The sequence below is a fragment of the Leptopilina heterotoma genome, unplaced genomic scaffold (assembly GCF_015476425.1).
Source record: "Leptopilina heterotoma isolate Lh14 unplaced genomic scaffold, ASM1547642v1 Lhet_6, whole genome shotgun sequence".
Taxonomy (NCBI): domain Eukaryota; kingdom Metazoa; phylum Arthropoda; class Insecta; order Hymenoptera; family Figitidae; genus Leptopilina; species Leptopilina heterotoma.
The window spans coordinates 6,457,903-6,476,523 of NW_025111137.1; the positions used below are offsets into that span (position 1 = coordinate 6,457,903).

Genomic DNA, 18,621 nt, shown 5'->3' on the forward strand with positions numbered 1-18,621 from the left:
TATAAAAAATAAAAAATTGTTAATTGTTAAAAAATTATGATTAAGAAATAGGAAATGTAATCAGTTTAAGCACAATTTCTATTTCTCAATAATTAATTCATTCTTTATTTTATTCTTTCATTCTATCTTTTATTCTTTTTTTTTGGGAAAAAAAACATTACATATTCCCGTTTCATAATATTTTTGTACAAAATTCTCAATTTTCATAAGGAAATTAAAAAAATAAACGAAAAAAATTTTTATAACTTCCATTTGTCAATTATAAATTTTAATTAAAAATTATTCGAAAACATCAATTACTTTATTTTTAAATAAATATTTAATTATTATTATTTTTCCATAAGAATTAAGATTTTCAAAAATTTCTAGACTTTAAAATTATTTTTTACTGAAAATAATTAAATTATTGCGAAGAAATTTATAAAAAATATGTAAATAATTGAATTCCTGTGAAATTTTTATGAAAATAATTAAAAGTTTGCGTACAATTTTATTAAAAATTTTTTTATTGAATTAATTTTGGTAAATTTTATTAAAATAGTAAATATTGAAAATCATTGGAATCGAGAAAAATTTTTGAAAATAATTGAAATTAGGACAAGAATTTTCTTAACATTTTTTAAAATAATTGAACTTTGGTGAAGAATATTGTGATTTATAAAGATAATTGTGATTTTGACGAGAATTTTTAAAAAAATTTTAACACAATTGAATTTTATGAGAAGAATTTTGTTACTTTTAAAAATAACTGAATTTCTGCGTAATTATTTGTAATTTCTCTAAAATTCAATTTTTTTAAGTGTTTTCAACAAAAATTTGAATTAAAAATTTTTAAATTCTATTATTTTTAAAGTTGCTTATTTTATTTCAAAAAAGTAAGTAAGAAGTTAGAATCACAAAAAATATTTCAAATATTTAAAAAAAAACAGAAAACTTTACGAAAATTATGAGTATAAAATAAAAATTATGCAAATATTTTTTTTTTGAGTTACGAAAGAAAAATGAATTTCATTCAAAATCGAAATTTACCAAATTTATAACTGCTTTGCTAACATTGCACAACATTTTATTTTTGGGCCTTCTAAAAATGAATTAATTCAAGTTTTTTGAAGTTGTAACTTCAGTTTTTCTTTACGAATAATTTAGTCACTTGTTACGACAAATTCCTGGTGAACCCAAAAAAATTATATTTACTTTTTGTGGAAAATTCCTCTTCTAAAGTCCTCTTAAATTTTATTCTTAAATAAGGAATATAAATAATTTCCCTATCATTTTAAGACGAATCCTCTCAAGTAAAGTATATTCCTCTTTAAAAAAAGGAAGTTTTTTTGAGGCCATATTCAAGAGGAAAATATGCATTAAAAAAGAGGATTAACAAAATTCAAAATGGCGGATACAATATGGCGGACGATTTTTTTTAAAATTGATTGTATTTGCTTAAAATCTGCCATTTTGAATTCTGTCAATCTGACATCGAATTCGTATTCAGTTAGATCGAAAATCCTCAAAACTATTTAAAATTTAAATGTTTGTAGTTAAAATCTCCTTTATTATCGAAGCTTTGTCGTTAGTACGTTTAATTTATTCTTCTTTCTATCCTTTTTCAAATTTATTCATCGGTTACAGAAACATTGGTTTTATGTTTCTCCCTCGAAATTAGTCAAATTGAAACTAATCATGTAAGAAAGAGAGATGAATCACTATCGTTTAAATCACAAGAAGCTGAATTGTATGATTTATTGCTTGAAGAACCATAGAATACCCATTTAGATCTTGAGCAATTTTATATGATTAATATTTTTCTAAAAACAAAGAACAAAAATCCAACTTTTACTAAAATCATGATATTTTGAACAAAAGTGAAGACTGAAGATATTTAAATTTTATGGATTTGGAAAGTTTAGAAAATTCTACGTTCGATAAACTATGGCCAATGTTTTTCTAATGTTTCAGAGATGTAAAATGTTATTTGATAATTTATAGAAAAAAATTTTTCTGAATTTTCAATTATCGTTCATTCGTTCGATATGTTTAACTCTCTTAATGTTAATTACATTCTCATTTTTTTCACGTATTTGTACAGTAAGCACTATTTGAATTCCACCGGTACTCAATATTTCTCGGATCACTCGATTCATGCAACGCGTCTTGTTTACTTTCGCTCCTAATAATTCCTGATACCCGAAATGCAGTACCTATCCAGCAAAGTATAGCTAGAGTCATCAAGCGATCATTAAAATTTTAAAAAATAATAACGTCAACTGCAGTGTTTTCCACAACGATATAATTTTTAGAATTACAAAAACCTTGATTGACAAAAAATATGCACAAATACGATTAAAAACGAAGTAATATATTCAAAAATTAAGTGTAATCAAAACGAGAGTTTATAAAAAGGGAAATGGAAAATGAAAAAAATTTTGGAGAAAATGAAATGTTGGTTAGATGCGAATAGACAGAAAAGGGGAAAATGTGAGAAGATAGCGGGAGGGAGGGTTGAAAAGAAAAAAGAAATATACGACAGACCTTGTTACACCAGCATGGAAAACCCCAGTTGCATACTGATTACTCAACCTCTTTTTCTTCTCTTTCACTCTCTTTGACTTCCTGTTTTTTATTCTGCTTCTTCCTTCTTTAAATGCTGGTAGGTACCTTTTCTTTGAATTTCCATTCTTTCTTTTCAATCTCTATATTTAAATTTTTCTATATTAAATAAATCTCATCATTTGAAATCCATAATTCCAATGATTATTATAAATCTAAAATCCCAAGAAGCAATATTTAGACAAAAACTATTTTATTCGTTTATCTCAATACTAGATTTTATCAAATAGTAGTAATAACTTTACAAAGTCTAAAAAATTTTTTTTAATCTTTAGTTTTGCAAAACGGAATTAAAAAAATTAAGTTTCTTTTAATGTTCACAACTCAATTCATTAAAGATCCAGTTGATTTTCCCTTTTGGGCTCTTAGGCGTGCAGTTAAGGCAGATAATTAGAGGAGTTTTTCAAAGAGATAAAGCAGAGACGGATGCACATTCTGGATGAAAATCCTGAATGTGCAAGGATTTTGCAAGCCACTGGTAGACTAGCCAATGAATCACTGAATTTACCCAAGCACGGTGGATAACCTCTGCTGTTTGCGCCATAAATCAGGCTATCTCTCACTCTAATATGGGTCTTATTTTTTCTCTCTCTTGGCAATAAAAGTAGTAAGGGAATCGTCATGATCCTCGACAGGCAAAGTACTACTTCAACTGAAGCATGCTTCTTTTTGTTGCGAGATTTCAAAAAAAAAAAAAAAAAAATTTCCCACAAATTCTCAGACTTCCAACTTTTTCATGGAAATATCTTTTGGAAACCTCCAACATTTATGTGCGTCGAGCACAAAGAATTAAAGTCTAATTGATAAATTTACGAGAAACAGCATGAAATCTAGAACATAATACACCTTTGTAGACGGTACAGCGAATTCAGGGCTAAGCGAAAGAGATAAGAAAGAAAAATTAATATTCTGAAATCGAAAAAACTATGAGATCCATATAAGCAATTAATGTTACTTTAGAAAAAATTATTAACATTTGTATTATTATTATAAAACTAAAGAGATATATAATTTATAAAATTAGAAGATATTTAGGTACTGACTAATAATTACAGAGCTCGAAGTAGGTCCGTAAATTCTGAAAAAGTCCGTAACTTTGCTTCAAGTCCGTAAAAGTCCGTTTTTTTTTAAAAAAGGTCCGTAATGTCCGTAATTTCATTCAAAAAGGATGAAAAGTTCGTAAATTGTACGATATAATTTTGAGAATTTTAGAGAAATTACAAATGATTGCAGAAATTCAATTATTTTTAAAAGTAATAAAATTCTTCGCAAAAATTTAATTATGTTCAAAAATTTTTTTAAATTCTCGTAAAAATTTCAATGAACTTTAGTAATATTAAAATTCTTCTCCGAAATTCAATTATTTTCGAAAAATCTAAAAAACATTATCAACATTTCAATTATCTTTATAAATAAATAGCAAAATTCTTCGACAAAATTCAATTATTTTCAAAAATTTTATTAAAATTCATTACAAAATTTCAATTATTTTCATAATTAACAATATTTATCACAGGAATTCAATTATTTTCGAAAGTAATAAAATTCAATTATTTTCAAAAATTTTAATAAAATCCATTGCAAAATTTCAATTATTTTCAAAATTAATCAAATTCTTCGCAGAAATTGAATTATGTTAAAAAATTTTTTTAAATTCTCGTCGAAATTTCAATTATTTTTAGAAATATTAAAATTCTTCCTCGAAATTCAATTATTTTCAAAACATCTAAAAAAAAAGGTCAACATCTCAATTGTCTTTACAAATAAATAGCAAAATTCTTCACCAAATTCAATTATTTTAAAAAATTTTAATATTCATTAAAAAATTTCAATTATTTTCATAATTAACAATATTTATCACACGAATTCAATTATTTTCTAAAGTAATAAAATTCAATTATTTTCAAAAATTTTAATAAAATCCATTGCAAAAATTTCAATTATTTTCAAAAGTAATAATATTCTTTGCAAAAAATTAAATATTGTTCAATATCTACTATTTTCATAAAATTTACCAAAAGAATTGAATTATTTAAAAAAATATTTAATAAAATTCTACAAAAACTTTTAATTATTTTCAAAAAATAATAAAAATTTCACAAGAATTTCATTAATAACAAATTTTTTTTTATAAATTTCTTCGCAATCATTCAACTATTTTCATAAATAATAAAATTTTTACGGGGATTCAATTATTTTCGTAAATAATAAAATTCTTTTTAGCAATTCAATTATTTTCAATAAAATTTTAATTGAATTCCTCGAAAAAATTCTTAAAAATTTTATCAAAATTCGTCCAAAGAATTTAATTATTTAAAAATTTGTTGCTAAAATTTTCAATAAGAATTAAATTCCAAGAAACATTTAATTATTCAATAAATTATTTATTTTTGTATTTAAATAATTGAATTCTGGTAGAATTTTCTAATAAAAATTTATTTAAAAATGAATTTCAGTTAAAATTTTACATAATAATTGAATTCTTTCGAAGAATTTCATTAAAATTTTTAAAATAATTGAATTTTATCGAGAAATTTTTTTAAAATTGTCTTAAAAATAATTGAATTTCTACCAAAAAAAAGCTTTATCAAAACTTTTTAAAATATTTGAATTTCTGCTAAAATTCTGATATTTTTGAAAATAATTGAATTCTTGCGAAGAATTCTATTAAGACTTTTGAAAATAATTGAATCTCTGCAAAGATTTTTATTATTTTACGAAAATATTTAAATTCTTGCGAAATATTTTATTAAAATTTCTGAAAGTAATTGAATATCTGCTAAGAATTTTGTTATTTTTAATTTATGCCAAGAATTTCATTAAATTTTTTAAAAATAATTGAATTCCTGTTAATTTGTTACAAGAATTTAATTATTTTTGAAAATTTTAATAAAATTCTTCGCAGGAATTCAATTATTTTCATATAAATAATAAAATTCAATGTAGAATTTCAATTATTTTTAATATAATTTTAATTGAATTTCTCAAAAAATGTAATTATTCTTAAAATTTTCATTAAAATTTGTTGATAGAATTCAATTATTTGAAAATTTGTTGATAACCATTTTTTATAGGAATTGAATTTTATTCAATTTTTAAAAATTTTTTTAATTGCATTTTATTTGTATTTAAATAATTTCTAGTAGAAATAAATAATAATTTAAATAAATTCTAGTATACAATTTTCTAATAAAGCTTGATTTTCATTCCATAAAAATGAATTTCAGTTAAAATTTTACATAGTAATTGAATATTAAATGCAATAGAGCGTAAATTTTAAAAAATAATTTAATTTTGTAATTAATTTTTTTGAAAAAGTTTAATTGAGTTTTTTGAATATTATTTTTAGTTTCTATTTTCTAATATTTATTTAATTAAAAAATTTACGAATAATTGAAATTTCGTAAAATTGAATATTATAAAGAAATGAATTTGAAAATTGTCATAGAACTTTTTCGAAAATCATTAAAAATAATCGATATAAAGAAGAATTTTAGATAAAAATTCTTAAAAATAATAATGAAATAAAAAGTGAGTCAGATATAAAAATTTTATTCCCTTTTTCTAAATTCGTATCTCCACTCTCATATAACGTCAAGTCAATGTCCAGCATCATTTCTCTAATGATGGTAGAAACGTTCGCGACAAATTTCGAAAATTATTTTCGCTCGTTTCGTACGATCACGTGTTTCTAAAATTACTCTAAATTGCAATTTCTTCAAGTAACTGTTAGTTTCGTTAGTTCCTAAATTTTTCGAACCCTCAATCTAATGACTTGTAGGTTTGAAATTTTGTACAACTTTTCTGTATGTAATTATCATAAATAAGATTAGATTCTAGTTAACGCACTTCAAGTTTTTGAATATAATATTTAATTTCTAAAAATAATCTAAGATTCTGTTGCAAATATAACATTCGAAAAAGCTAGTTACTTCTTCTTTGCATGGTAATCATTTTTAAGATCATTTCAAATAGGAGAAAATAAATTCTTTCCACTGCAAACTTTTCTTGAAGCTTTTGAAATTTCGATAGGTTTATCGGATAGTAAACAGGATAAGCAGACACGTATGAGTGGTCGGTGAAATATTTACTTCCTTGTCATCCAGATGCTATAATGTCATAAAAGTTTGGTCATCTGAAAGAGATTGGTATTTAGGGAAGTTTATGCTGAAAAGATAGATATACTAAAATAAACCTTTAGTAGTGCACTAAAAAGTTATAGGAACATAAAAAGTCTTTTTTAATACTTTATGAGAAAAAATAGAAAACAGGAAAATACGAATGACTATTTTTATTCTTTATTATTAGTATTATTTCGATAATATTATTACCTATCGTTGATTTTATGATTATTGTTTTATTGTAATTTAAAATTATTTTTTCTTTTAAATTAAACATATTGAAAGTATGCCTAATATTTGAAATTTCATTACTAAAGCAACGTGATTAAGGACTTTTGACAAAACTGATTAATACCTTAGATTATTTAAATGCTTGTTACGCACTTTTATAAGCTTCAATAATGTGTCTAATTTCCCTGGAAGTGAAGAATAAAAAATTGAATAACTTCTCTGAAAATTATGTCAACTGAAAACTTGAAAATTTAATAAAAAGTAGGTTGCATTAACATTTATATTACAGAATTCGAATTAATTTCAAATTACCATGTTAATACTTTTTTAAAATGGAAATACTAACCCCGAGTTATAAAAAGTTTGTAAGAATTTTATGAAGTCAGTAAATGAAAATAATACCTTTCTATAAAATTTATTGCAAACAACAGAGAACGAATTATTCTATTTTACTTTGCCAAAATTAAATATCACTTAGCTGCAAAAAAAAAAAAACTAAGGCACTTCTATATAGGTATAATTTTTGCCAGAAAATCCCCTTCTATGTTTATGCATGAGATTTCACCCCAGAGAAGAAGCCCTCCATAATAAAGGCTTTTTTTGCAAAGATAAGGTTTATGTCATAGAAGGTCACTCATCTTGATGCGTAAAATGTGCATTATATATAAGTACACTAAAAAAAAATCTTATGCTTTTCTTTAAAATTTTATCTTTGGAAAGTGTATCCCTGAATTGTACTTTTACACTTTCATTTCAACAGTGAAGAAAGAGGTGCTAATAATGTTGTTGGTTAGAGGGTAATAATTCATAAATTGAAATGAGCAAAGAGGAAGAATGTACAATGTAAACCTTTTGTTGACTCGAGTGTGATAAAATTTGGTTATCAAATTGTTAGCAGAATACGTAGATAATTAGATATCAAAGGTCTAAAAGTGATTTTTAAAAATTTTTGGATATACAGAAAATGAAATTTTTTTGAAACCATAAAAGTGCTGAATCTTCCGGACAACTAAATGAATTTTAATAATTTCTTTTATTATACCTCTATCATTCAGTTATTCCCCTTCACATGCTTCATTACTACTATCCTTTACTGTAATCCTACAGAATGGTTGAATCAAAATTACCACTGAGAAAGCAAATCTTCGAGAGCAAGACGAAGGGCAACTGGGAAATTGTTTTCTTAATATATCAAACATTTTGAGTTCATTAAGTGAGTAACAAATCTATGTGACAGTCAGAAATGTCTCTTATACAGACAATGAGAAACCCCTGAATTTCTAATTTAACCGGAATCTGCTACCCTACCATTGAATACGCTCTGAGATAGCGTTTAGGTAATCGAAATTTAAAGTTAATTGAAACATTGTAGGATTCTCTTAGGGTTGTGCATAAATTTTAAAAATGTAGATAAGAAAATTCTATTCAAAGTTAGTTATAAGCATATCTTCAAAAGTTATTAAAATTAATACTAGTGCTAAAAAATAAGTTATGTTATGTAACATTCACCAGTCACTTAAGATTAATATTTGGTACATACGATATTAAATATTTTGCATAAATCCTGCGGATTGAAAATAAGTAGACATCGAAGTTTGCTGTAAGCCAAGTATTGTTAATAAAACTTCTTCCAAGACGCGTTTCGCACCCTCCAAGTAGTTGCATTTCGTTTTAAATGCTAATATAGTTTGATCTACATGCCATAAGAGAGCGAAGGAAAAATGGAGGTGCGTGTACGAAAAGGAAAATGAAGTTGTCTGTTTTCAGATATGTCAATCCATCTTGAACGTGAGAAAATTTAATAAAATTCATCTAAACCAGACTGATTTATAATTTACTCCATTCTCAATGCATCATGACACAAAACTACTATGAAAAAATGTGTCACTAGATAGAATACAGATTCAATTTATATGCGAATGTTAGAAATAGAAAGAAAATTTGGCGAATGAATTATGGAGAACGGAAAGAATGTGAAGGAAGAATTATTTCATGATATGAAAAATATCTAGAGTAGGAATTACTAATATTTTGATTTATTAATAAAATATTTGCAATCGTTCGAAACAAACTTGTCTAAAACAGTTCTTTAAACTATTCTAAATAGCAACTTAGATAGTAAGTAATTGAAATGAGTAATTGAAATAAAGTCAGGTCCTATAAAAGCTAAACTACAATTCGTATCTCCCATGCTTTAAGCAACTAACGGTCTGGCGAACTTTAGAACTTTGGAATTTGACTAATTAAGAACACGCTTGAATCACTTCTAGATAGCGGCCGAGAATTCACCACTACAAGAACTATTTTGCTTCTTAGAGGGATTTCTGGTTACTTTATTCCTCCCGTTATGCTTGATAAACGCCAACTCAAGTTTCGCAACACCGAATTCCAAGCAAGCACCTGTTGAGGATGTACCTTTATACACTGCAAATAAACTCCTTTGACACGTTATACTGTTTTCAACCCTTTCAAATTTTAAGACTTTGATTCAATTTGACTTAACTTTGTACTATCATGTTACGTATAATTTCTATTGAAGAGCTTGCAACGCACTCTAAAGAAACTAATAGAACTAAAAAGAATTGTTCGAAACTTACCTTCTGACTTTGTAATTGTATTCTCTCTTAATAAAAATTTGTTTAGCGTGTAAAGATATATTTTGTTTTTCTCGAAATCTGTAATACTGACTAGAGTGTTCAGTGAGACTGTTTTTATATTTTTATCTTTACCATAGTGTGCTCTTTTTAATTCGAGTGTCAAACACTCGAACAAGGAAGAGAATCACAAGGGATACTGAATCTGAAACCTTTGATTGCTGTTTGGTTGCCCTTTAGTGAAAAGCCCCGCCATCACGACAAGGTCTACCGAACATATCCATGATGTCAGTCATGTCTGATAGTTGGCAAGCATCTACCTAAATCCCAACACATCTATGTGATTACATCCAAGTGATGATCCATTCCATGTTTGGCAAAAATTGTTGCTTACCTATAATCTCCTGACCCTTTTAGGCTAATGACCTGTTTTATAATGTGCCTTTTGAGGAATTATCTCTTGTTTAACATCAATTTGATAAATTTCCTAAAAGCCTAGAATTCACACTTGCTATTTGCTAATGAAGTTAATTTTTATTGATTTCATTAGGAAAGTTCTATTTTAACTTCATTTAATTTAACAACTGATTAAAAAATATACAATAATTTGCAAGATTAATTATTAGCAATAAATAAATAAATACTTTCTTCTAGAATAATCCTAAATGCAGTAATTAATACATTGCTACCTGTATAATTATACAACTAACTCGTGATCCTTTTTGCTTCGAGGCGAGGCGCACTGCTGCAAAATTCGCTTAGGGGAAATGTATTTCAGCGACCAACCAAAGTTTCCAATCCTTTGCCATGTTTGTCTAAGTAAATATGTACACGCACCCAGAAATTCTGTCGTTTCTCTGTAAACTCGTATCTGAACTCTGATATTAAACCATAGCAACACGTATAATCAGTTCTAATGTATACACACCTCTACTTGACGAGTTAATATTTAAATGAATAAACATACGTTGAGTAAAGCAACAAAATTTAACTTCACTTTGAAAAAAATTGACTTTGACATAATTTTATTTCTTTTTCTCTTTACGCACAATTAAAATTTTAGAAAATTATACTCAGTAATGATAATTAAAAGTTAATATTAATTTTTTAGCAAAAGAAGATTATATAATTTCACAGATGCAATGCAATAATATAATAAAATTTATCTATGAATAAAAGAGTATTCAGAAAAAAATATTTATAAAAGAGCATTTGCTCAATTTAAATAAGTTGACAGGTAAAAGACAGATGGTGACAGTTGAAGGGAATGGAATAAACGAAATTTCATGTTGCTGAATGTTTTAATAAAGTTTTCCACAAAAAAAAATACGATTTCTCGTGTACTATTGATGTCAAATAATAAAAATGTATTTTTTTTACGGCTTTTGAATAATTTCCCGTTACGCTTTCTGATAATAAAATGTAAGCATTTTAATGGAATTTTTTAAATTAAAGTTTTATTAGACTAGAATACAAAACAACAAATATAAATTTATGCATACGTTTTATCAATTAAAAATATACATTTAATTTAAATTTTGTAGTATTTATAAAAATTTGACAAGAAATATGAAAATACGGAATCAAGATCGGAATAAAATTGATAACATTCGTTCGAAATATAGACGGAATACATTACAAACCAACGAATTGGGGTTCAGCCGCGGATGTCAATCGAGAGAGTGTGGTGTCCTTTGGTGAATAAATATTTATTTACTTCCAACAAGTCAATAATAAAGTTGACTGAGTTTCGCCATGTATATATACACAAGATAGTTTGAAACTCTCGGAATTAGAGTGCTAAGCTAAGTTAACATAATCGTGTGAAAAGATTTTTTTCTCCCATTATTGTCTGGTTTTTTTTGTAACTTTATCTCGAATTAGATCTTTTTCTTTTCATTGGAAATATTGATTAGAAAATTGAAAGAAATGTTCGAACTAGATTGAATTGAAAGAGGTTATATATGCATACATACTGCTAACAAAAAACAAACTATGAAATGTATACATTTATTTTGTATATATTTACCATTCCGTCGCAGTCTAAGAAAGTGAAAATAGAAGGGAAAATGGTTTTGCTTAACTTTATGCATGAAAGTTAATATCTTCCAAGACCTTTTCTCCAATGTTGCCGTCAAGTGCGGAGAAATGAGTTACGAATGGACCACACTACTGGATATTATGAATGTATTTTTCTGGTTAAAAAAGATTTGCAAAAGTATTCTTCAGCAAAAGAAAGTAGTCGATGAATGGAAAGCGCGACTTTCAGTATTCGCCACGTTGAAAAGTACTATTATCTTCTTGAAAAGTTTCAGTTGAGCCAAGGGGTTATAAAAGCGTTATATACTAGTTTCATAAATCAAGGAGTCGAAAGAGGATGTAAAGCTAAATTGAAAAATATATGTAAATTATTATTAATTATTAATTTACATACTATTGTTAATTACGGACTAAAATTTGGTAGAATTCATGTAGAAATTCTTTCCGTTTTAGTGAAATTCTAGAGAACTTTTTCAGCTGGGCAGCGACCTAGAGCTTGAATTTTTGAATACAATGCAAATTTCATATTTCTTCCAAAACAAAAATTTTGTCACATTTGCAAAAAGAATGTAATACACTATTTTGATTTGTCAATACAGGCCGAGCCAGCGTTGATGTATGACAGTGTGCAGGTGTTTGCTGTGGGTTTGAGAACTCTCGAACAGTCTCACGCTCTCAGGCCAGCGAATCTCTCATGTGAGCTCGAGCATCCATGGGACGGAGGACTCTCTCTCATAAACTACATCAACTCGGTGAGCTTCTTTGTTTTAACGCTATTACATTCTACTTACAACTAACATAAACTTAATTTTCCCCTTATATGTTGACGAAGGAACATAATCGTTCCACCAAACTATCCAACATTCACAATTCTCACTTTCTGAAAACAAAAAGTTCATTTCAAAATCTAATTTTTGCTACACAATCAATTTTTTAATTCTCTTTTCTTAAATAATAAACTTGTTTTAAATAAATCTACACATTGTCGAAACGGAATATTATAAAAATATTTTTTTTTTTTAACATTGTCGCTCGTATTGAATGGATATAATTTAAAATGGATCATTGAATCATTTCTTTTCACGTGTTGAAAGCCATGTATTTGTATGTTCCGGAATCGATTCTTCGATGGTCGAGCGCTGGCACTGCAGATCCTGACACTTTATAAGCGAACCAGTAATATAACGAGAGACCAGATTTTCCGTGAAAATTACCGAAAGTTGACTCTCTCTCTCTCTCTCATCTCGCCAGCGAAAGCGTGAGTAACGTAAATTACCACGAGGGAAAGATCTGGCCAAATGCCAAAACGAACGATATCCGGACTTGCAAACCCCTTCTCTTGATTCAAAAGAAAAATATATTTAGTGGCAAAAAATGCCAAGTTCACTTCGCTAAACTACACCCCGGTGGGACAAAGTTTACGTTACCGCTGTCCGAAAATATTGTACACCACTGATTTCAGTTGTTCCCATGCTGTGCTTACAATTGTGAATAGCGTGCACTTTTTCCGTCAATTCAATTTACACTCGAAAAAAGTAACTGCTCCCCTACAAACAGTTACATTTTATACTCTTGTTGTCTTTTAGTTTTTATAAATAAAATCAGTTTCATACTGGTCAGGAAACTAATTCATTTACAATTCATCCGACATTTTATTTTGAAAAATATTTCATATTCGGTAAAGTAGAGATTGATTTTCCATTGAGAAAGTAAATTTCATTTTTTTGCCCAAAAATGTTAAAATAACATTCAACAGTTTTTTTTAAAATAAATTTCCCATAAACAATTCAGTAAAAGAACAGACAAAAACAGTTAATACATCAAATCCAGATATCAATTTCAGTGCATTGACGTACATATCAATTGCATAAATCATTTCCACAACATTCACCACATCAGTTTCGAATTTGATTTGAGGAACTCAATGCATCAAAGTAAATAAAATAATAAAAAAAATGTGAAAAAGTTAACAATCAAATAATTATTTGAAAAACTATCCAAAATTATGAATGACTACAAATTTCCCTCAAATATGTGGTTGAATAAATTGTTTAATACCCTAATGAACGACGTCGAAAACTGTCGTAGGCAGAAGCCACAAATCTTTGTGTGATGTCGCACTTCCCTTTTCCAACGTCACGCCTACCACCACCACTCTCTATCTCTCTTTCTCCCGCTTTTGAACGATGCTTCAAATATGTACCCATCAGAGAGTTTTCCACGTTGTTCTCTTGCCCATTCATTAAAAAAAACCTCTGCACTGCAACGACTAGAGAACTGCAAATTTTCATGCTCTAGTCACAATAACCGTGAAGAACGTTTTTCCAATTTTTTTTAAACAAGTTCTCTTTGGTACCATAAAAACACATTGGGAAAAAAATACAGTTATTCAATTTATTCTCTCTATTTGAAAAAAAGAATTTAACTGAAATTGAATAACAATCAGGCAGCACTTAATTTGTGATGACAATTTATTCTTTTGTTGAATTGTAACTGTTTCTGAGTACATTTTTTTTTTGAAGTGAAAAAAATGATTTGACGAATTGTGAATATTTCTATTTTGTGCATATCAAGTTATGAATCTTTGCTAAAAAGGACAATCACAATGTCGCCTCGAACATCTGTAGCCAGGTAAAAACTTCATTTCCTTTGGAATATTATTTTCACAACTGTTTATAAGGGGCAACGTATAATTAATAAATGTTCATGCTCCGAGGGCCGTAGGAGAGTGAGAAGATGATGTCTTCTAAGAATTTAGTAGGGAGGCCTCTTTTCAATAAGATCAAGGATAGATTTGTCCCTTTGAACCTCTTTGATAAAAAGTATGCGTTTAATATACCAACCAGGGAAGATTGCATCAATTTTGGTAAATAGTGATGTATGTGTCGCGTCACAGTAACTATTAATAAGTCCACTGCTAGACATGATTGACATCATGGATATGTTCGGTAGACCTTGCCGTGGTGGCGGGGCTTTTTACCAAAGGGCAACCAAACAGCAAGAAAAAATGGATTCACAAAATTCAGAGAAGGTACCCCATGTGAGGAGGCTAGAAACGAGAAATCTCACCATCAGTCCCAGGACTGATGGTCAAGTGCTCGCGGATTGTGGGGGCACACAACTTCTTGCGGTGCCACGGGTGATCGTGGAAAGGTTATATCCACAGAACATCGTGAAAGGAGAACCAGATAGATCAGGAAAAAGAAGAGGGAGTGCCTCAAGCCTATTAAGTGTGAGCAGCGGAACGAGTGCTGTAAGCGTAGTTCCCTCGGACCTCGACAAGGAAGCAGTTGATGAAGAACGCGAAAAGTGCATGAAGTTAAGAGCGGAAGTGGCAGAAATGATCGAACAGATCGAAGAAGAGGTCCTAAAGATGTTGAAGTCTTGTGACGTTCATAAGAATGTCAACCGCACGATAAAGGACGGGTTGAAAAACCTACAGAACATTATCGAGAAAGCCAAGATAAAGATAAATTTACTCCAACAAAATTTAGTAGGCTCATTAACTTATCCTCATCCCAAATTATATTAAATTCTGAAACTAATTTAAAACGAAGAATTTAGGTACATTTAAAAAGGTTTTTAATTTGTTTTTTATTGTTCTTCATGTATACCCTGTTCGGGTTTCTACATTATTCGATATAACCCCTTATATAACCCCTTATTCTCCAAATTCCCCCAGATTCCAAAATCCCCCCTATTTGCGGTCCATAGCCGGCTTTATTAGAAGTACTCGTATTCACCTGGACCTCTCTGACCATAGTTAAGGGAAACTACGGAATCTCAGGCTAATGAGCGTGAACCAAGTACCCTTGGCCTACAGCGTCTGCCGAGCGAGGCATTAATCCAATTGAGCTAATCAGTCGGTTTTTTAATTTGATTATTTCAGTTGTGGAAAATCAATTAAATTATTGTAAATATCATAAGTATGCTGATGATTTCAAATTTTATCTTTCTGGTCCATTATCATCTTTTGATCTGTTGAAAAAGATTCAAATAGATATAGATTATGTGAAACGATGTGCAAAAGATCGTTATCTTTTGATCGTCCGTTGACTTGCCTTGAATGCTAATAAAACACAAGCAATGGTTATCTCAGCTTCTGGACAACCGTCTATTGAATTACTAATGGTTATGACACGCCACTGCGAGATCTATCATAACATCTCAAGTGGGACACTCGTATAGGTTTGGGTCCACTGTTACTGTTTTATAATCCAAAATCATTGGATTGTTAGCCAGTGAACGTAAAAGTGAATATAGTAATCACGTCGCCGAAAATGGAATTTGTGGAATTTTATGTTCTTCTTTTCAAATTCAATTTGTTTAAAGTATCAATTCGAATTGTTGATATGTGAATCCTAAGGTTTATTGGATGACATCATGTGGATAAACTGATTGTCAATGGAAACAGTCATTGATATTCACAATGATAGTAGATAGAACTCTTCATCCTGAAATTATCTCCATCACTCTAGGAACTAGAGTCTAAACAGATCAATAGTCATCAATAATTCTAGGATTCCAAATTAATAATTCAACGATACCTAATTGCACACCATGAAAATCTCCTTTGTTCTCGATAAAAGAATACTTACATCCGCATTGTTTTTTATATTACGAACGAATCATAATTAACTAATCTATCCACTAGTAAATCTTTAAACCCCTTAATTTTTATTTTTCAATTTATAGGATGGTAATTCTCTTTAATTTTAAGCATACCAAAATATTACCAAAATTTACAATTCGAGGAATGTATCGCTAAAACCACACGTTTTACATATGTATAATTTTTTGGAAAAAGAGAGCAATGAGTAAATTTCTATTTGTGTGACCGTGAACACGAATTCGAACACTGGAGAGATAATATAAATTACTCTCATCCTCGCAGTTATTTCTACTCGAGAGGAAAATTATAATTATGGAAATGCTCCATTCGCTAATGCTTTCATGCATATGCACGTATATATTAAGATCGGAATGACCACAGCATACAATAAGCGTTATTAATCGCAGCCGGTACCTCTTACGTCGAACAGAATATTGAAAAAAAGTGTAATTGGTGGGCAAATAAAATACATTTTTAATTAGAGACTGACATTTAGTTATTTTACACGTCCTAACTTACGAAGAAGTAAATCACCAGAGTATTAAAAAATGCACATAAAAGAATCACTTTTGCATATTTTTTTTTGCCAAAGTGATTTACAACAATGTTCGTCGAGTGAAATTTTTTTTTCAGTAATTTTCTTTTATTTGCAAAAAAATTAGAGTTCACATTTGGTAATTTACTTGTATTGATTGATGGAAAGTAATTAATTTAATTGTTTTTAGAGTTTAAAAAGTATTCAGAGGTATTTGAAATTTTTAATACAGTTCCTTTATATTATAATCGACATTAAATTCAGAAGCCTTCGTTCTGGCGTACTTATGGACAACCATTAATTTAATAGAGGCAGAGCGCGTTTCCAATATCGGGACCTCTAATCGACTTGGAATATTTGAACCCACGTCTCTCTTACCCTCTAACCACCGGAATGTCGACTTAACCTCTACCCTATACGTTCCCTCGTACTAGAAGCCAAGTTATGACATGAAACCGCATATGGTATACCAGACGAGTGCTTTAAAGGTGATGCAAAAAATGTCGTATTTCATTATAAACTCCCTACACGTGTTATTATTTCACTGGAATATTTATTAAAAATGAATTTCATTTTGCGAAAAAATTTACATTGGAACCTATTATTAGAAATATTTCATCTAAATAATTATTTGAGATTTTTTTCAAATAATTGTTTATTCGGATTATCCTCAGTTTGATAGTTATCAATTTTCTGAATTCAATAGACTATATGTATAAATATGTCAACTCGCTTTATAAAAAGAAAAACAAAAAACGTACAAGCAAGTGAATAAAATGTTATTGATCGTTTATTTAAAAAAAAAGCTCAAACGTGATGTAGATTGTCAGTCGAATGTAAAATCCGACCGTGCATGTCACGCATTGAAATTTACGAAATATGCACCGCGAGTAGCTTTTACATTCTAGCCATCAGAAATCCATGGGTTATTCGCATACGGTCAATCGAGTGTGGTGGACGTTAAAATTTCGTCGCTTTCCGCCTTTTATTGTGTTTCAAAACCTGTATTCAACTTTCTGACCATTTCACTGACTCTAATATTACAATTGGATGTAATGATCCAAAAGAGAACTCCTAATGGCATTAAATGTTCACCACATTTCTGTTATTCACATGATGTCATCTAAACAAAAGAAAAATTAGTGTATATAGAAAAAAATCATTTACAGAATTTACTGGGAAAATACTGAATGATTAAAAAAGTAAAAACAAGTTGATCATTTCATGATCATTTAGCTTCCTCAATGCAATATATACCTATTGTATAATATTTTATTTTAGAATAATTATTTAAAAGTGTTAAGATACACATGCTAGTGTTCAGTCGGGTTTAGTCCCTACTAGAACTCTGGTAATTTTCAGATGATTAGATTGAATAAATTTAGAAGAAATAAATTTTTATTTTCGTTCTTATCAAATTTTGATTGTCTGATGGCGTACGGGTGGACCTGCTACTACTAAAAAATTCAAATAAAATTCTCTATTCTTCAGGATTATGTAGAGTTCAATCCCTACTAGAACTCTGGTAATTTTCAGATGATTAGATTTGTTAAATTTAAAAGAAATAAATTTTTATTTTCGTTTTTACCAAATTTTGATTCTGATGGCGTACGGGTGGACCTGCTACTACTAAAAAATTCAAATAAAATTCTCTATTCTTCAGGATTGTGTAGAGTTCAGTCCCTACTAGAACTCTGGTAATTTTCAGATGATAAGATTAAATAAATTTGGATAAAATAAATTTATATTTTCGTTTTTACAAATTTTGATTGTCTGATAGCATACGGGTGAGGGTGCTACTACTAAAAAATGGAAATAAAATTCTCTATTCTTTAGGATTGTGTAGGGTTTAGTCCCTACTAGAACTCTGGTAATTTTCAGATG

At 28.6% G+C, this 18,621-nt stretch overlaps 1 protein-coding gene across 4 annotated transcripts in view; it reads left to right on the top strand.

Annotated features, from left to right (window-relative positions):
- LOC122509144 (glutamate receptor ionotropic, kainate 2-like) overlaps positions 1-18,621 on the top strand; it is a 154,788-nt gene that overhangs the window by 87,178 nt on the left and 48,989 nt on the right. For all 4 annotated transcript variants that reach the window (XR_006302300.1, XM_043622960.1, XM_043622959.1 and 1 more), the window contains exon 8: positions 12,190-12,342. Coding sequence is in view for 3 of the 4 variants with exons in the window: in XM_043622960.1 (XP_043478895.1) it covers positions 12,190-12,342 (153 nt within the window). In the remaining variant the exon portion in view is untranslated. The remainder of the gene's footprint in view (positions 1-12,189; positions 12,343-18,621) is intronic.